The following is an 18,913-nucleotide window of genomic DNA, read 5'->3' on the forward strand; positions in this document are numbered from 1 at the left end:
CTTGCTGCCTTTCATATGTAAATCAGTTTGTTATCATGCTAACTAGATACAGGTCTCTATCACAACAGGGTCATCTTTAGCCTCACTCTGAATCAAAGGCTTGGACACTAAGTACACAACTGTAAAATGGCCTATTAACTAAAAGATGTTCAAACCCGAGAAAATTTTTAAGCTTGCACGAGCCACACAAATGGGGCGTAATACTTTAATATGCTTTGGGTGGAGAGGTTTCGTTCTTTTTAACATTGGTGAAATAAAATGCAAGTTAAAGTGAAATTACTGTAACATTGAACGCGCAATTTATTTCAATCAACTTGTCTCCAGTTACACATTCCGCTTCCTCTGCTTGCCTTGCCTTTCCTTCCCTGTTGCGGCACTTGAAAATGAAAATCGTAACAAAGTGGCAGAGTGCCAGGGAATCGTGCCTCACAATATAACGGTTCACTGTCCTTTCCCTTTTTGGGCAAAGAAATACGTCATTCATTACTTCAGTAAAATAAGGTTAAGATAGGTAAGAGGAGCGACGTTAGGTGAAGAAATGAGTAATCAGACAAAAATTTTTTCACTTGGCTGCAGAAATTATCCCAGCAACACCTGGAAAAAAATGACACTGAATTGAGTTGCTTAGAAGGAAGTACCAACCAAAACCAACCAACCGAGCAATTACTGGAAAGTGAAAATTTCCTAAAATTTCTAAAAGACTTAACGGTCCAAATAGATAGCAAAACAGAAGCAATTTTGGAGACTCTTTAAAACACTTACAACAAGTAATTGTCGTGAATATCCTTTGAGTTGCTTGAGTCCTTCTCTTTCGTTAGTTTTTACTAGACTAAAAGTACAGCACGTACAGTGCTAATGAGTGTCGAAAAACCAGACCTCAACGAATCATAACAGCCAATCGCAACAAAGCAGTTTTCGCGAAGGCCCATTGCGCAACCCAAAACGTTTCCAGTAAAGACTTCAAAAGCTTGAGGAAATAAGTCCAACTACCAAAGGAAACTTTGTTTTTTTTTTCTTTTCCCTGCAACTTTGTTGATGACACCCCCCCCCCTGATATATTTCATCCAGTTTCCCCGCTGCCCGTCCAGACACATCGACAGAGAAAGGTCTCGTGCGCAGGTAGCCCCGGGACGCAGACACCCTCGGGTTGTAAAAAGGTTCCCCTGGACAATAGATGGTTGTCTTATGAGAATGCTTTTCATGCACGGCCGTAAATTGCCGCTGTAGTGTCACAGTGCCAGGCTTACAAGAAAGCGTGTGAACAAAGGAGCTGGTTACGGTCTCAAAATTCCCCATAACTGGACAGGAGTCATGACCGATTTTGATACGCGTTTTAGAAGGACAATTAAAGAGCGTCTCAATGATATCTACTTCTAACAATGATGACAGGAAAGAACAGTTTTTATCGGAAATAACGTCTGAGGATGAAATCGAAATTTGAGGGTGCCCTATCTACAATGTTGCAGTATTTGGAAATCTGGCCACTAGCGTCAATAATTCAATATAACTCACTGTCTAAGTCGATTTTCTCTGCAATGTTCTTGGACTTAATGTGCGCCTCTTGGTTGCTGACAAATACTCTGCCATCTTCTTTAATTGTCCAGTTTTGAGCTTTTATCCACTCGTCCAACTCTTCTCCTGGAAATAACAAGGAGAAAATTCAAATGAGAGTCAGTGGTCTCACTTTGACTTTATACGGGTTTGGCAACCTGTGAAAGACCAACAACTTATGCAGGAAAAGAAGGAATGAGGTTAGACATGACGTTTATGGATAACGCGAAACAGCTACTTGATGTTTGACGTTTCCGTCTTCACTTCTTACACCTTAAGCTTCGCGTACTTAGCAAATTGCTTTTAAAGCAAAGAATAGTACCCAGCTCACGGCTTGGGGTTTTGATAACAGGGATCATGTGAAAATTTATCGGTTTTGACGGTTTTGTATACGGTTTTCGGTTTTGCTCTAGTTTTTTCGCGGTTTATGATTACTTTTTTCCTGCGGTTTTGCGGTTTCCAATAGAGACGTGCACAAGCAAAAAGTGATTGCCTTGGAAGGTTGGGCCACATTTAGAGGAACGGTCAAGTCAAGGAGAGACAATACACAAAATTTATGAAATGTGATTAACAATTTAACTCTTAAAAGTGATCGGCTTCTTGTTTCTTCTTACAGTAACAACTGTTAAATCAAACATCAAGACCATAAGAATAAGGAAAATGATAAAATAAAAATATAAAAAATAAATAGACAGTTTAACGTGGAGAAACACTTAGCTAGAAGCTAGTTTACAGGTTTTCCACCAAACAACTCAAACAAATAATTCAAATTGAAAGTAACATTATTAAGAATCCCAACTAGCCGAAGGCAAACCAGTTGGCTATATTACAAGCATGGCCGAGGATTCGAAACTCGGGGCTACCGTGAAACAAATCCGGGCAGAGGTCAGGGCGGGACTTGAACCCGGGAACGACGGATCACAAGTCCGACACGCTGACCACTCGACCATGCTGCCTTCACCTACCCGAGAAGCTCTTGATTGTCGAACATATATTGCCAGTATCATTACCGTGGTAAATGTATAGAGAACAGTATGAGGAATATGGATACCAATCATGGGGTGTTAAGGGTTCATATGGCCTTCTCACTGACATTTTCAGGATTGCAGCATTTATTTTCAAAAGATAATTTAAGCATACCAACCTTGAAGACCTCCAAGAAGTTCCGATATGTGGGTTTTATCGATGGTTTGGTATGTTATTCCTATGACGTAGCTTGCATCTGTATCAAATTTTTATCAAACTTTGATATGAGCTATACATGCAATACATGTAGATCAAACTATGATAACTAGTATTCTTAATCTTATCATCATCAATAAGTTTATATGATGATCTGTTTCAAGTATCGATTGTTTGCCTTAACCAGAGTAGAAGCTGTTTGTGAAGTGTGGCTTTTAGTTTTGCATGTTGTTTTCCAATGGCAGCATTTAAAACCAAATTTTTCAGTACCAGTATATCTGAACACAATTTTCTGTAGTATCCGGTCAATTCACCACCACAAAACTCGCCACCGCTCGAAGTCGAATCGCCACCGGTGGTGGTTCTGTTTCGTTTAACGTTCCTTTATTGAGACGCTGCACCTAACTTCTATGTTCCTTTCCCTTTTCGCAATATACTACTACACATTACCTTTCATTTGATGTAAGTTTCACACGAGAGGCTACACGTAACGTTTAAGTCAAATCGCCACCAGTGGCAACTTGACTTCGAATGGTGGCGAGTTTTGTGGTGGCGAGTATTGCGGTGGCGAGTATTGCGGTGGCGAGTATTGCGGTGGCGAGTATTGTGGTGGCGAGCTTGCTGTGGTTGCGAATTGACCGTAAACCTTTTCGAACAATTAGTTACTCTTACAAATCTCAAACCATGAAAACAAGTCATTCTTTTCGGCTACTCCTCAACCCTTTAATTCCCTTGAGTGACCAAGCCTGGGTTTCTCCTTACAAATTAGTACAATATCAAGCAGAAAAGTGATGAGAATCAAGAGTAATGTAAATAAGAGGATCGTTAGTTGATCCAACACCAAATTCTCAGAACTTACAAAAATTGTATAGCAGCAGAGATCGACACTATCTTTTCAAATTACTAGCCAAGTGGCTAGTGACAACTTATAACGTTACAACAATTTCAGTTAGTTTACCAGCAAAACCGGCTAGTGGAAATCGAAAACCACTTGCCGCAACTGAATTTCTACTAGTCTGTGGCTAGTCGGCTACTGTAAGTGTCGAGCCCTGTAGCAGACAGTAGGGAGAATTACCGTTGGGATAAATATTTGAAGTGGAAGGATTGACAACAGAGATTAAAATTATATGGTTTCTGGAGCATACTTTTCCTCTGTGAAAATAAATCAGTTGAGGCTGTGATAGTAAAGTATCTTTCATAAATCACGAATTGCTCTGCAGGTGTAAGATTGATGTTTTGAGCAGCAGGCATACATGTCTGACATATGCCCGAGGTGTGAGATTAAGGTAGTTTACCTAAAGAGTGAATGTGGGAAGTTTCATGAAGTTCTTTAGCAAACTTGTGAAATTATGGGATACTACACTTGCCATCCATCCAAAAGCGTTTTACCTGTGCTAACAAGTTCTCATTGCATTACTCACATTTTCTAATTGCATCATGAAATCCTACAATTCCATCAACAAGGGAAGTGTCCTCATTTAGATATTTCTGAAAATGAAATCATTCACAGGAGTGACTTTTGGTTTAGTTACAGTCAAACCTCAGTTATCTGGACCACAATTATCCAGACTTTTTCTCTGGTCCCAATTTTGTCATGAATATTTATTAGTCATTACCAAGATCCGTAGCCATATTCTTTTCAAAACCACAGCATTGAAAAGTGAAGTAAAGGCAAGTTTGTTTTGCTTTCAAAAAGTAAAAGCAGCACTTGCACATGTTTTAACTAATGAAGAACATTCGAATGAGGTTTGATTGGCTTGGAGTTGTTTTGTTGCTATATAAGATTTAACACCTTATTGGCTCATTGAGCATGGTGTGCAGGATAAACTTCATTTATTTTTTATTTTTTCAATAAAAGATAAACAGTCTATAATTCTGCAAGAAAGGAGAAAAATATTTGTCGCTTTCTTAATTTAATCATTTTTTTGTTCCTCATTAATTTTCATATTCTCAATTATCCGGACCCTCAATCATCCAGACTATTTCGTCTATTCCTAATGAGTCTGGATAATTGAGGTTCGACTGTAATTAATAAGTAAATAATCAGGTTTCTCATTAAATGCCAGTCACTAACTAACAAAACAGCCACTTCAAGCACGATGCTTTACTTTAAACAAAGTGTCTAAGTTGTGAACAGTAAGTGTTAAAAAAAAGACAATGTAAGTATTGTTACAAAAAGTTTACTAACCTTCAGAAAATTTGTTATCACATTCCATAGAATAATTTGCTTTACATTTTCTCTAATCTTAACGTTGCCAAATAAAGCCAAACTGCTTTGCATGCATGAAAATGAGCAAATTAGAATTAAATCCTCTAAACCTCCAAATATTTTTTAAGAGAACTCCCCTCCCTCCTAAGGCCTTTTGCCTTTGTTTCAGAAATTAAAAGCCATCTAATTAATGCACAAAGTCATCAACTCCCTACACCACTGAAAACCATAAATAAATCAGTTAGTGCTTCCATATTGTAATAACTCTTCATAACAATTTATCAAATGTCATTTTATCAAAATTTTCAACACAAAGACACAAACAAAGATAATTAAACAACTCTTACCCATGCCTCCAAAAAGTTACATGTTTCCAACAACTCGGCAAGTTTAATGACTCGTGCTATGGCTTGATCTTGTTGCTATTTTGTAGAGTTAAGGTAGTGTGTATATTATGTTGAAAGTTGCCAGAAAATATAATAAAGAGCATTTATCACTTTTTAGCCATAAACATTTCTAGTCCTAATCTCTGATCTCATTTTTGGTCATAACTGAAAATCACAGTCTTGTAAAGATGATCTTAACCACTAACCCCCAAGATCTGATTGTTAATTCTCCACTCGAGCCACTTCACATTTCCTTTTAAATTAGGTATGAGAATTTATAGTTACCATATTTATTCATCTATAAGCCAAACTCAGCTATAAGCTGAGACTCTAAACTTCCGTCTGTTTTAATTGGGAAGGTTCTTAAAACATGTAAATTGAAAATACTTGGCTATAAGCTGAGACTATATTCAGAGAATTCCATTTTCAAACAAACTGATATGAATGTAAAAGTTTCAAAACAGAAAAGTGTTTCAATGCTGTATTGCTGTAAAAAATGGAAAACTTCATAAGCCTATTGCTTTGATGATTAAAATGAACAAAAGAAAAGCATCTCACTCAGAAAACACACATTTCCGCAGCATTCAGTTAGTAAATTAAAACGTATTCAAATTTTATTGGTAGTTTAATTGAGAACAAAAGAAATCAATTGATCAATTTGATCCAAACAAGGATATAAAACAATGCAAAGGCAGTGCAAATATTCATCTGAGTTCAGATTCCTGTCTAAAGCTTTCAAAATAATTTGAATATATCAACAAAGTTGAAATGGTAAATTGGCCACCGTAACAGTGGCCAATTTACCATTTCAACTTTGTTGATATATTCAAGTTATTTCGTTACCCCCACCGACGCAGCGCCAAACAATTTCTTTAGAAACTATCAGCCTTTAAAGCTTTCAAAGTTGTCCTCGTGCTTTCAAATTGTTCAAAGGTTGTCAATCATCATGCCTAAAGCTCGTCATTGTTCATAGGTAGATCAAGATAACAACTTCTATCTGACAAGTTTAAGTATTCTCATGACATGTTTGCTGGATACTGTAACATTCAGATAGTATGGGGAGAAGCTTAAGAGATTAACAACGTGCAAGATAATTGTTGTGGTTATCATGCTTAAAACATCAAACTTTGTGGGAAAAGTGGCTGCTTTGTTGGTAGAACAAACATAACCTGGATGGATAGAAAGAAAGGAGGGATTCTTACTTATTTAGCCTGGGTCTTGAGTCTTACTGTGAAATTGAACAAACCATGAACTTCTTTAAAATATGTCAAAAGTGTTTGTTGCTTTAAGGACAGTTATGATTTGATGTTCTGTTTGGCTTTAGTGTTTTCACTATTTTGAGTTTTGTAGCAAACAGGATGTCTTTCTGGCTTTGAAAACCTGCAGTGAACAATTTCCAAGTTCTAATGAAATATTAGTTGTTTCCAAAGTAATGTGATGTAAGCTCATAGGACAAAAGATACATTGGCATCATCAATAAGACATCTGCACATAATGAAGTCAGCATTGGGCAACATCATGAGGGCCTTCAATAGAATCTGCATGGTAACTGTTGTTTGATGATATGCAGGATTGAACTGGTACCTAAAAAGAAAAATTAAAAGTTGTTAACACCTGACTTAAAACATTCCTAAGTGTATACAATGTATAAGAAAAAAAAGAAAGGGGGGGAAGGTCTATCTATATTCTGTTATGAGGACAAAACAAGCAAAGTCAATAAAGGATTCATTTTATAGCCAAAAATTATACATTAGGCTTACCACAATTGTTTGTATATATTATTTACAATACACTGTTACATCACTCAAGCTTACAAGTAGACACTGAGCATGTATGAGTACACTTACAACTTCAGAACTGCCAAATTTGCATCCAAATCATAAGCATTGTTGTAGACCTAATGAACAAATCAAAACACATATTAGTTCATGGTCATTTGATAATATGGAAATTTAAGCTATTTTCTCAAGAAGTGTAGGTTGTCACCATAGACCTAGCCTTCTGAAGGTCTCCTTTAGCTCAGTGCTCATATGTTTCACTCCAACTGGGAGCACCTGGAGTTCTTTTTCCTGGAGCATGCCTGTGTCATCACTGAATCACATCTTCTTTCAAGTGTAGGTTTATTTTGCAAAGAAAAGGGTTTGGTTATCTTGTCAGTAAGTTGATAAGATACAAAATTTTGTCCAACTTACAAAGTAAATCTAACTCCTTCGGAGGAGTTTCAACATACTTGCTGATACACCAAGTTTATCTTAAATCAAACTGTCACATTTAATAATTTCTGACTGATAATGGAATTCATTCTGATCTTGAAAATTGTGCTGTTATGGTTTAACATAAAAATTTTGTTGAATTTGATATTTTCATCTTTCCATACGCATCTTAATCTAAATTCTTTAAGATAAGTTAGTATGGAAAAAAAATTCCATATGGAAAAAAGCTCCCATGGAGTAGGCAGGGTATGATGGCAGGCTTTTAGCTCTATTTTGGAGGTGTAATCAATTGTTAACTTCTTGGAGCTGACTAGAGTGTGGTGCAACTGAAAAGTGATGAAATATGAAATGATCCAGTTTTATTTCCTGTTAATTTTCTGTTGCTTAAAAAAAGACAAAATTACCAAAGTTTGTTTATAGCTAATATTGAGGTCAAGGCTGTGCTCTAAGAAAGATTGAAGGAAGCCCATTGCTCCGAAACTGTGAAATCCAGGATGCCCTGCATATGCTTTTTATGAAAAAACTAAGATTTCTGAGTTGCCCAAGAGCAAAAGTAAGGTACCAGGGACCACTGAACACTGCTAGACAACAGTCCTAGAGTTTGTTGTAAACTGCACGAATTTATTTCCACTAACCTTAAAATATCAGCCATATACAAAATACAACCCACAAATTTTTCATGCTACAGGTTCCACATTTAATCTATGTACTTTTAGTTACTAGATGAAAGCACTTATAAATTAATTCAATTTAAAACTTAAGTATGGTGGTCAGAATTGACAAGTTTGTGACCATAAGCCTTACTTGAAAATGAACATAGCCCTCCAAGTTTGTGAGATTTTCAGGGTTGTATCTGGGAAAAACAAACGAATACATATTTCTTCACAAGCTATGTTCCAATATGAGAATCAAATTCTTCTTCAGAGTGACCTCTTCACTTCCACTAGGAGTGTTTTTCAATTTTTGATTCTCATATGTTAATTTTGTAACTACAATCACTTCACTTTTGCCGGTCAAAGAACCGTTGTTTGGGTATCATTCATACACCAAATTTTGTCTCATCCTCAATCAGCAACCCCTGAAATTCCCTCTGAAAGTCTAGTTGTCAATCGACAAAATAAACAAACCGAGGAGTAAATTAGTCAATGGCAAAATCATACATAGAAATAGTTTCAGGGTTTAGAACTCACACGTGGGCAGAGAAAAGATTGTCAGACGTCCAAAGTCGGTTTTTAAAACCGGGATCTTTCCACTGATGTCAAGGAACTTATATCTGGCAGTGTTTTTCAAAATTAATGGCTAGTGTTTGACTGTACGTACCTATCTATTCCCTTCAAAAGTTGGGCCACCTTCTCTCTCATGTCTTCCGCCATCTTGAATAGATGATGAATTATTAACAAATGGTAATCCTGGGTTCTAGCAGCCTCTCTTTCATCCTCATTAAAACTCGTGTAACGCGCGGGAATCCACGCGCTTATGTAAAAGTCGAGGAGACTCTGAGGTTATTTTCTATATAAAAACATGATCAAGTGGGAATGAGTAGGGAGATCAATAAATAGACTTGTTAGAACACGTCATCACAATCATGAATCAAACCCGAAGCCTACAGCTGAGTATCCAAGATTTTCGTGCCAAAACTTGAAAAAACGCGGCTGCCCAACGCGGTTACCACTCGGTTTGCCCGCCACTTTATCACTTCGACAATAAATACTGTGATAGTTGACTTCCATACTTTATTGGAGAGAGTCACAGGTAGCCCAAGCTCTGTCACAGGCTCTTTCACGGTGAATAATTAAAGAGTTTGTATAGTGGTTTAGTTGGACTTGCTTTTGAGCTCCGTAAATGTAAAGTTGTGTGAATTAATCAAAGAAATAAAGTCTTACCTTCGTAGAGAGTAGTCTGTGTTGTTCTCCTCACGATTTGAGGCAGTTTTGATCTGTTTTAGCTTGACGTCCTAAATCCCCGTGCACAAAATACGGGAAGGTTGGAAACTTCTGTTGACACATGCTTGCCAAAATCGATCGAAAACAACACTTAAATACTTTCCCTCAAGTCAAAACTTGGCAGCACAAAAGCCAAACAGTTGCCCTTTAGGTTCACCGAAAAAAATTAGTTAATCTCGGCAAGGGACGTTAAAGAACCCACATCACGAGATTACGGGGATGTGGTCTGGCCTGTTTACTGGGAATGTGGGGAGGGGGCATCTGTAAAATTTCTCCTATTAATTGTAAACTGCCGCCGGCAGTCTGGAAATGTCCCCCGCACAGTGTTGCAAAGCGCATTAGAGCATTTACATGGAAATGCACTATAGCAATCAATCTATATTATTATATTCAACAATTATTCCACGAGCGCGCTTTGGATATGAGATGATAGATAGCCAACGAGGCGCGTGGCGCTGAGTTGGCTATAATCATCTCATATCCAACAAGAGCGAGTGGAATAATTGTTTTATTAAAAACGTTAAATTAAGTATAAAATTTTATTAAATTTTTAGCTCCCTTTTAATATTAAGCGGACACGTACGATGGCCATATTTGTAGATTATGGTATATTGGCTGATATACCATAATGGCTAAGCCAATAAAAAGTCTTGAATTGCATTATCCAATGATCTAGTTTTTAATAATATATATTATAAAAAATCCTACAAAAGTCGGTTTGTCGAGCAACCAAACAAGCGAGAATTTCAAATTAACGGCCGTTCTGAATTCTTCTAATGCGTGGAAGGAACTTCTTGTGCAGCCGAGAGACCGTTAATGCGCGGTCAACCTGGACCCTAGTAAACTCATCGACTTGACCATCCTCGGAGAACCAGGGCCTGTGAGTCGATTTCAAGTTAAGGGCAGAAGAGCCCCTGGGGACATTGTCTTACAAGACTAGTTCCAAACGGTCGCAGTCGTTCTGGCATCTGATTGGTGCCAGAAAATCTTTGTGTTTTTCTGCTCAATCAGAGTGAAGTGTCCTTTGGAGTCCTTTCGTGTGTTTTAACACGTACATATACAACAAGCTCTGTTGCTCACTATGCTTGTTTGGGCCGTACGACGAAGCTTTGCCCGCGGTGAAAAGTTTCAGTCTCAGCACACAATGTAAGAGAAATCGATCAGATTGTCCGCGAAATCTTACCGGAAATTATACTGAATACTTTCGCAGGTAGCACAAGAGAACGTGTCTAAAAGTTTGCGAGGTTTGCGTCATCGCACAACCTACGAGGATAGCCAGTTCCTCAAGTACTTTGATTGATCTAGTCATAACTAGTAATACCTCAAAGATTGTCAACTCTGGTGTCTATGACCCTGGGATGTCGGACCACTGCTTAGTTTTTGCAGTGGTTAAGTTTAAGAGAGATAAAGTTCCACCTAAAATAATCATCACCAGAAAATATTAACAGGTGGACACTAAAGCACTTCAGCAGGACATGGAAAACGCTCCGTGGTCTGTTATAAACATCTTCGATGACATTGATGATGCTGAGTATGCCTTTAACACACTGTATAACAACATATAAAGGCCCACATACCAGAGAGAAAAGTGAAAGTTAGATCAAATTTGTTATAGTGTTAATGAACTAGGGTTTAATTAATGTTATAGTGTTAATGAATTAGGATTTAAATAATAGGAACCATCACTAGGTGTAAGATACATGACATGAGAGGTCCCAGAGAGTAAACATATATAGTTAAGTTGCATGCATACTGAGATTGTGTAACTGTAGTTTAGGTAGTGATTATTAAAGTTCGGTCGGCCGTTTTAACCAAGGATTGGCGTCACTTTTCTGCAGTAAGACACAACAACTGGCGACGAGGATGGCTGAAGGAGAGGAACCGACGAATCCGACGGCACAACATATGGTGGCAGTGAATTCGCTCATCGGTCGAGTTGAGGAGTTTGTACCGGGCTCAGACTGGAAGCATTATGTCGAGCGAATGGAAATGTTCTTCGAGGTCAACAATGTGTTGGAAGCAAAAAAGGTACCAACAACACTTACCTTAATGGGTAATAAGATGTATGTGTTACTTAGAAGCATTGTATCTCCAAGAAGGCCGAAAGATTTGTCTTTTGCGGAAATTGTGGATAATTTGGCCAAGCACCTGGATCCGAAGCCGATAGTCATAGCCGAGCGTTTCAAGTTCCACAAGGCGGAACAGCAAGAGTCGGAAGCAATAAGAGATTTCGTTGCTAGATTGAAAAAGTTGGCTGAGACTTGTGAGTTTGGCGGTTATCGCGAAGAGGCGATTCGGGATCGATTCGTATGTGGTTTAAAGGAGCGAACGATTCAACGCAAGTTACTCGCGGTAGCGGACTTAACTTTACAAACGGCTGTCGAGAGGGCGTGTGCTGTGGAACTGACCGAGAAGGAAACCACTGCTTTGCATGGAGGAAGTGTGGAAGAAGTAAAAAAAGTGGCAGCTACATTTCCTGAGTGCTTTCGTTGTGGAAAAGTCAATCACTCGTCGGACATGTGTTTCTTTCGCAATTCCAAGTGTCATGGTTGTCAAAAGGTGGGTCACATTGTGAAGAAATTTCCTGAGAAGGAGCAAAAACCTGAAAATGGGAAGAAAAAGTGGAGCGCAAAGTCGAAATTTGGGAAAAAAAAGAAGAAACAGCAGAAGGTTCGTTTCGTCGAAGAAGATGTGGCAGTCAGACAATCAGTGAGCGGAAGTGATTGGCCCATTTTTACAGTCCCAGACTCCCGTGGAACACGTAAAGGGTTTATTGTACCAGTAGCAATCAATGGGAAAACTGTGGACATGGAACTTGACACTAGAGCTTCTGTAACTATTATTCCCAAGAGTATTTGGACTGATGTTCTCGCGTCATAACCTGTGGAACGCACACACGTGAAACTACGAAGTTATTCTGGTCACGAAATTCCTGTTATTGGAGAAGCTAGAGTTCAAGTAGCATACCGCGATCAAGAAGCAGTATTACCGGTTGTTATCACAGGAAATGATAGTCCAGTGTTAATGGGTCGCGATTGGCTGTCCGTGTTGAAGTTGGACTGGGGACAGATCAAGCAGATTTCCTTAGAATCGGTTAACAAGTTGGACTCACTTCGAACGAAGTATTCATCGTTATTTGATGGTAATCTGGGAATCATTAAAGGAGTTACTGCACATTTGAAGCTTAAAGAAAACGCAGTGTCGCAGTTCTTTAAACCCAGACCAGTACCGTTCGCGTTAAAAGAGAAGATTGCTGACGAACTTCAAAGACTGGAAAAGATCGGTGTGCTGGAAAAAGTGGATTTTTCGGATTGGGCCACGCCCATCGTCCCCGTGCTGAAACCTGACGGCAGTGTTCGAATCTGTGGTGATTACAAGGTAACGATTAACCCTGTTTTGGATGTACCGGAACACCCAATGCCTACGGCTGATGACCTGTTCACCCAGTTAAATGGAGGGGAAAAGTTTACCAAGCTGGACTTGTCTTCAGCGTACCAGCAAGTGCTTTTGGATGAGGAGTCGAGACAGTACGTAACGATCAATACTCACCTTGGCCTATTCCGATACACCCGTCTCCCCTTTGGTGTAGCGTCTTTCCCAGAGATCTCGAGCTGTGTGGTGAATCCATCATTAGAGGCCTCCAACCTTTATTTAAACTTTGTCTTGAGCATTCCAGGGTGCCCTCCCTGTGGAAGACATTACGAATGCACACTGTTTTTGAGAAGGGCGATTCTACAGATAGAAGTAACTACAGGCCACTTCAAATGCTAAGCATTCCCAGTAAAATCTTGGAGGCCACCGTATGCCGAAACATCGACAACTTTATCAATGAAAATGGCCTTTCCAACGAAAATCAATGGGGATTCATAAAAGGGCGATCGGCGGAAGGGCTGCTGACATACTTAACACTGAAAGAAATGGAAAATAGCCCTAGATAATGGGGCGTAGTGGGTGTTGTATTCATCGACTTTAAAAAAGCATTTGACTGTGTCTCACACACGGTACTCGATTTAAAGCTTCAATCCCTGGGCTTAAGTGGCTCTGCACTGGAGTGGATAATTGGGGGATGTATATAACTGGTGAAGAAATAACAAGTTAACTAGTGGGAAATCGGAGGTCATGGTACTCAATAGAAACAGCTTTTATGGCCCCCTGAAACCAGTTATACTCGGAAACAAGATCCTAAGTAATGTTAATTCAAGTGTCTGCTTGGGGGTAGTAATTGACTCTTAATTAACATTGCCCCAGATCACCGCTGTCTGTAAGAGCTTTAGTCGAAAAGTCGAATATCTAAAGCGATTGAGGGTCCTTCCTAAGAAGGTACTGGAGGCCATTTACTTTAGAAGCATTGTCCCTGGTGTTACTTATGGTATGCTAGTCTGGGGAACTTGTTTCCCCCCCCCCCCCCTTGCCATATGACATTGAACTGATCCACTTAAGAGAAGCTAAGATCATACACGGTCTTGCAGAAGTTAACCTGGAAACCTTGAAACGCATTCACTGGCAGCCCTTAACTAATTTTTACAAACTAAAGTTAATCTCATTCATGTACTCAGCTTATCACGGTTTAGTACCTAATCCAATACGTGATTTATTTCACAAAACTGAGCAGCGACCCTATAATCTAAGAAGAAGGGATGGATTTAAGGTACCAAAGTACAATTACTCCTTAGGAAGAACAACCTTATCCTATAGAGGGCCTACCGTGTGGAATATCCTGCCTGAATCATATAAACTTTCTGTTAGCTACGCAAGTTTTAAGAACAACATAAAAAAAGATAAGACACTACTAGATAAATTAAGTTTCGCGAAGGAATCATGCCTGATTACAAACAAGGATGATGACTTTTATTATTTCTGAACAATTTATTCAATTTATTTAATTCAATTTATCTATTTATCCTTTCAGTTACTGATAATAGATTACAATGGACATAGTAATTTTTACATACTCTTAATTTCCTATATACCTCACACCTGTATTTATCCTAGTTAATGCAATTAGACCTTAATGTTCTAGATAGGCAGGTCCACATCAGCCATTGGCTGACTTTTACCAACCTGCATTAACAAATAAACTATGTATGTATGTATGTATGTATGTATGTATGTGTTCGTGTAAAACATAATGGTTGCAAGCATTGATATGTCGCTTTAAACGTTAGATGAGATGTAAGCCTAAATCTTTCAAGATTTTTCGTACAATTTGTTGTGACTGAAACTTTTCCAATCCCGTGAAGTTATTTCGTCGCACGGGCCACGCAGGTATGTCAAGCAACTGGCGCTTACGCTTACGTAGCTTTCTGTGCGCGCCAAATTCTACTCGTTGCTTTGTAGTAAAGTCTTTCGCAATATGGCCAAGGTTGTAGAGAACGTTAAGTACGTGGACGACCTCCAGCAAGCGCTAAAAAAAAGCTTAGCTGTGTTTCCGGTTAGCTAATTAAAATCTGAACAAAAACTAATAATCGAGAACATCGTGGAAAGGAGATATGTTTTCGGACAGTTACCGAAGGGGTTTGGAAAAAGTTTAATCTTTCAACTGTCGTGTAGAGTGTTCAAATTCTTGAGCTCGAAAGGCCACGGATTCTCTTCTAGTCCCTGGGTCATTGTCATTTCACCTCTTTTGTCGATTGTCGCAGACCAAGTTAAATACGTTTGATCATTGGAAATCAATGCTGCTTTCATTGGGGAAAACAAAACCAACTGGACCAAGAAATATTGGATGGAAAGGTCGGGTTTCCTTTATTGTAAATGTCAGCTTAATACAGGGTTATCTATCCATATCTAATAAACAAAAGTTTCCACGTTTAGCTTTTCTTTTTTTTCAAGCGAAGATCACATTAGATTTTGGCCGGGCGTGCACAAAAAGTTGCGTAAGCGCCAGTTGCTCGACATTACCAGCGTGGCCCGTGCGACGAAATAGCTTCACGGGATTGGAAAAGTTTCAGTCACAGCAAATTATAAAGGACACTTCACTCTGATTGGGCAGAAAAACACAAATATTTTCTGGCACCAATCAGATGCCAGAACGACTGCGACCGTTTGGAACTAGTCTTGTAAGACAATGTCCCCAGGGGCTCTTCTGCCCTTAACTTGAAATCGACTCACAGCCCCTGGGTCTCCGAGGATGCGACTTGACTAGATCGTCGATACTGTCCATCTTCACTGTTTTCAATCATAGTTAGTAGCTACTAACTATTTTTCAATGGATTTTTACAAATATCCTCTTACCCGGGGTTTTGGTATTCGGTTTTATCAACTGAGTTGATAAATTGGCCACCGTGCAAAAGACTTGATAGGTGACGTTTTGAGCGTTAGCCTTTCGTCAGATGGAAGAACTATTGGCACTTTCAAAGCCCAAGGGAATGGAATAAGGTCTCGAAAACGCCACGGCCGAAAACAAATTTTATTCGCGTAAACATGCACATATGTACGACCTATTTTAGCACCTGGCTGACCAAATTCCGAAGACGAAATCTGATTGTTAAACAAAAACCAACGGTTAACGATCAATTGTACCTATATGGAGACTGTGCTTTTCCTAGAAACAAAAAGTTTCGGTACAGTATGTAATATAATTAATCTCTAGTTGTTGCTTCAGCAGGACTATTACCCACTTTTTGTTCTGTTAATCTATAGTGATTTCTCCAAAAAAATAACTGCAGCACAATTCTGAATACACGCCTCAGGTTTACCCAAAGTTTGCAGGAGTTCTTGGTTGTCAGGGACGCTTCCCTTTTTGTCTCTACCCTCTGTCTCTTAAAAAACTGCCGCAAATTTCTTTTGAGGCTTTGACTAACTCGATCCGGTTTGTCTTGTAAATGTTGGCAAACCTGTGCGAGTTATACTTCTACATTATTGACTGATAAAGCGGTATTCTACATTACACTATTCTAGATAAAACTGTATATTCAGTATTCCGACTGAATAAAGGATACATGCAATCTGTAAATAAAATGAATATAAATTATACAAATCAAATGAACAATTTAAATAAGATATATATGCGAATAGTTTAATAAACTAAAACCAATCACCTATTCAATAACATGGTCACGTTGTGCGGTCTTAAATTAACAAATGGTAAACACCACAGCGTACACTATTGAGTTATGGATGCACGCGGGAGGTTGCTAAGCACGAACGAAGCGTAAGAGTCGCTCTCGGCTATCGCCTCGAGCGACTCTAGCTTCTTGAGTGCTTAGCAAACCTCCCAAGTGCATCCATAACTCAATAGTGTACGCTGAGGTGTTTACCATTTGTTTTATAACATAACATTGATACATTGTAGCTAAAGAGTTCACTTTTATTTAACAAATCCTACGTGATCAGAAAAAACATGCGCGCGCGAAAAAATAGTCTTTGCATTTGCTCCCGTCAGCAGCGTACACCCATGGGAAAATGGGGGACGCTAAATTGACCAGTCAGAGAGCGCGCTTTACTTTGGTTATGTTATAAAGCTATTTGCATGCTTGTTGCAATTTCAAAGTGGTGTTAAAAATGTCTTGAGTTACCAATCCTCAAAGTACCAGATAAAGGAGTATGATATTTATCTTTCTCGATATCAATAATTGCATGTACAAACTGATGGGACTGGTTAATTCTAACTTCGAGAGATGGGGCAAAAAGGAATTGGGTAAAATTTTTCTCGACGTCAACACTAGATTTGATTTTTTAGATTCTTTATTGCCGTGCAACAAAGAATCTGTTTAGTAATAAATCCTCCTTTCATTTCACCATTGGTTAAACATCTTTTGAAATTTAGGAACAGGTTGCAAAAGAGATCTAAACCACTCCCTGTTTGGCCTTGAGGACAGAATGAACCATCTTATTAGGGAAAATCAACGACAGGCTGTCAAGCAGGATTCTTGTATGTCCGGTAGGGGTTCCCATGCTTTTTGGTCCACTGTCAATGCCATTACTGGAAGAGACACTCAACCCCAGTTGATCAGCTCAGTTATTCATCCAGACATCATTAATAAATATTTTTGTAGCATAAACTCTGATCCTGAATATATAGCCCCTGCACCAATTGATATTCCTGATGATGCGAGGATACTTACAATACCTCTTCACGTTGTCACACACTTTCTTTCCAAGCTTAAGAGGACTGCTTGTGGCCCGGATGAGCTCCCATACTGGCTTTTTAGAGAATTTGCCCATGATCTTGCCCCTGTTGTCACCGATGTGTTTAACAGCTCGCTGCAACAACATAAAGTACCATCCTCTTGGAAGATGGCAGACATCAAACCATACCTAAGGAGTCTCCATTGACTTGCTGCACCCAGCTTCGGCCAATTTCTTTAACTGCTATTATCATGAGACTTTTTGAACGATTGGTCTATAGGTTTGAACTTTCCAGTATTTGCAATGATTATATTGATTTAGATCAGTTTGCCTATCGAGGTGGCCATAACTCTACTATGGCATTAATTAAATGTCAACACACATGGTTAAAGTGGCTTGATGGTAACGCCGATTTTGTCAGAATTTTTTTCTTTGACTTTAGTAAAGCCTTCGACTCTGTATCACACAATTCCCTCTGTAGTAAATTAAAGCAAGTTAACATTAATCCATATATTATTAATTGGCTTATTAGTTTTTTAAATCATAGAAAGCAGAGAGTTGTTGTCGATGGTCATAGTATTGAACATGTTTCTATAAATAGGGGTGTTCCTCAAGGTACAGTCCTGGGGCCGGTCTTATTTTCTATTTTTATTAACGATATCAAAGCTGTTAATACTAATAAGAATCTTCTAGTTAAATTTGCTGATGATATAACTATTAGTTTACCAATCGAGGCAAATGTAGGCTTAGATGAATCCCAAACGGAAGTCCTATCCTTTATTGAATGGTCCGAGAAGAACTGCATGAAAGTCAACTTGACGAAACCATGGGAACTTCTTTTACGAGGAAAGACTTCCAAGACGCCTCCTGAACCACTCGAGATCATAGGGAGGAAAGAAAAACTGAAACTATTGGGTGTTACCTTTGAGCAAGTGCCAGTTAATTGGGACACTTATATTGATTATCTACTTAGTAAGGCTAGCAGTAGGTTGTATATTTTGAGATTATGTAAATATTATGGCTACCCTATTGAGAGTTTGGACTTACTTTTTCAAATTATTTCGTTACTCCCACCGACGCAGCCCCAAACAAATTATTTCGTTACTCCCACCGACGCAGCCCCAAACAGTTTCTTTCGAAACTATCAGCCTTTACTTTTTCAAAGTTTGATTCTTTCAGTTTTTACATATGCTATTGAGGTCTGGGGGGGTGCTTTTTATAGTAAATAATTAAGTAGAATTGATAAGCTCTTTGCCAGGTGTTATAAGCTGGGTTACTGCTTAAAGCAACACAGTATCTTGGATATCCGTTGTAATAGAGATAAGAAATTATGGCAAAGGATATTTTCCACCAACACTGCGT

At 38.7% G+C, this 18,913-nt stretch overlaps 2 protein-coding genes across 2 annotated transcripts; one reads left to right on the forward strand and one right to left on the reverse strand.

Annotated features, from left to right (window-relative positions):
* Positions 1 to 282: 282 nt before the first annotated feature.
* On the reverse strand, positions 283 to 8,962 carry LOC111329469 (eukaryotic translation initiation factor 3 subunit K). Its single transcript, XM_022934180.2, has 9 exons — positions 8,862 to 8,962; positions 8,346 to 8,394; positions 7,176 to 7,225; positions 6,792 to 6,912; positions 5,290 to 5,364; positions 4,155 to 4,221; positions 2,696 to 2,773; positions 1,513 to 1,638; positions 283 to 594 (listed from the first exon to the last, which is right to left on the reverse strand). Exons 1-9 carry the CDS (start codon positions 8,912 to 8,914, stop codon positions 563 to 565), a joined length of 651 nt encoding a protein of 216 aa, XP_022789915.1. The 5' UTR covers positions 8,915 to 8,962; the 3' UTR covers positions 283 to 562.
* A 2,385-nt stretch (positions 8,963 to 11,347) lies between these two features.
* Positions 11,348 to 12,364, forward strand: LOC148716337 (uncharacterized). The gene has a single exon (XM_088744568.1). The coding sequence runs from the start codon at positions 11,348 to 11,350 to the stop codon at positions 12,362 to 12,364; it is 1,017 nt and encodes a 338-aa protein (XP_088600694.1).
* Positions 12,365 to 18,913: the final 6,549 nt, after the last annotated feature.

This window comes from Stylophora pistillata, chromosome 14 (genome assembly GCF_964205215.1).
Source record: "Stylophora pistillata chromosome 14, jaStyPist1.2, whole genome shotgun sequence".
NCBI classification, from domain to species: Eukaryota; Metazoa; Cnidaria; class Anthozoa; order Scleractinia; family Pocilloporidae; genus Stylophora; species Stylophora pistillata.

Coding starts and splice junctions, on each gene's coding strand:
- LOC111329469 (XM_022934180.2), bottom strand. CDS start 8,914: ATGGCGGAAGACATGAGAGAGAAGGTGGCCCAACTTTTGAAGGGAATA. Junction 8,395..8,861: donor CTTTTGAAGGGAATAGATAG/GTACGTACAGTC, acceptor TGTTTTTCCCAG/ATACAACCCTGAAAATCTCA. Junction 6,913..7,175: donor AATTTGGCAGTTCTGAAGTT/GTAAGTGTACTC, acceptor TTTTCTTTTTAG/GTACCAGTTCAATCCTGCAT.
- LOC148716337 (XM_088744568.1), top strand. CDS start 11,348: ATGGCTGAAGGAGAGGAACCGACGAATCCGACGGCACAACATATGGTG.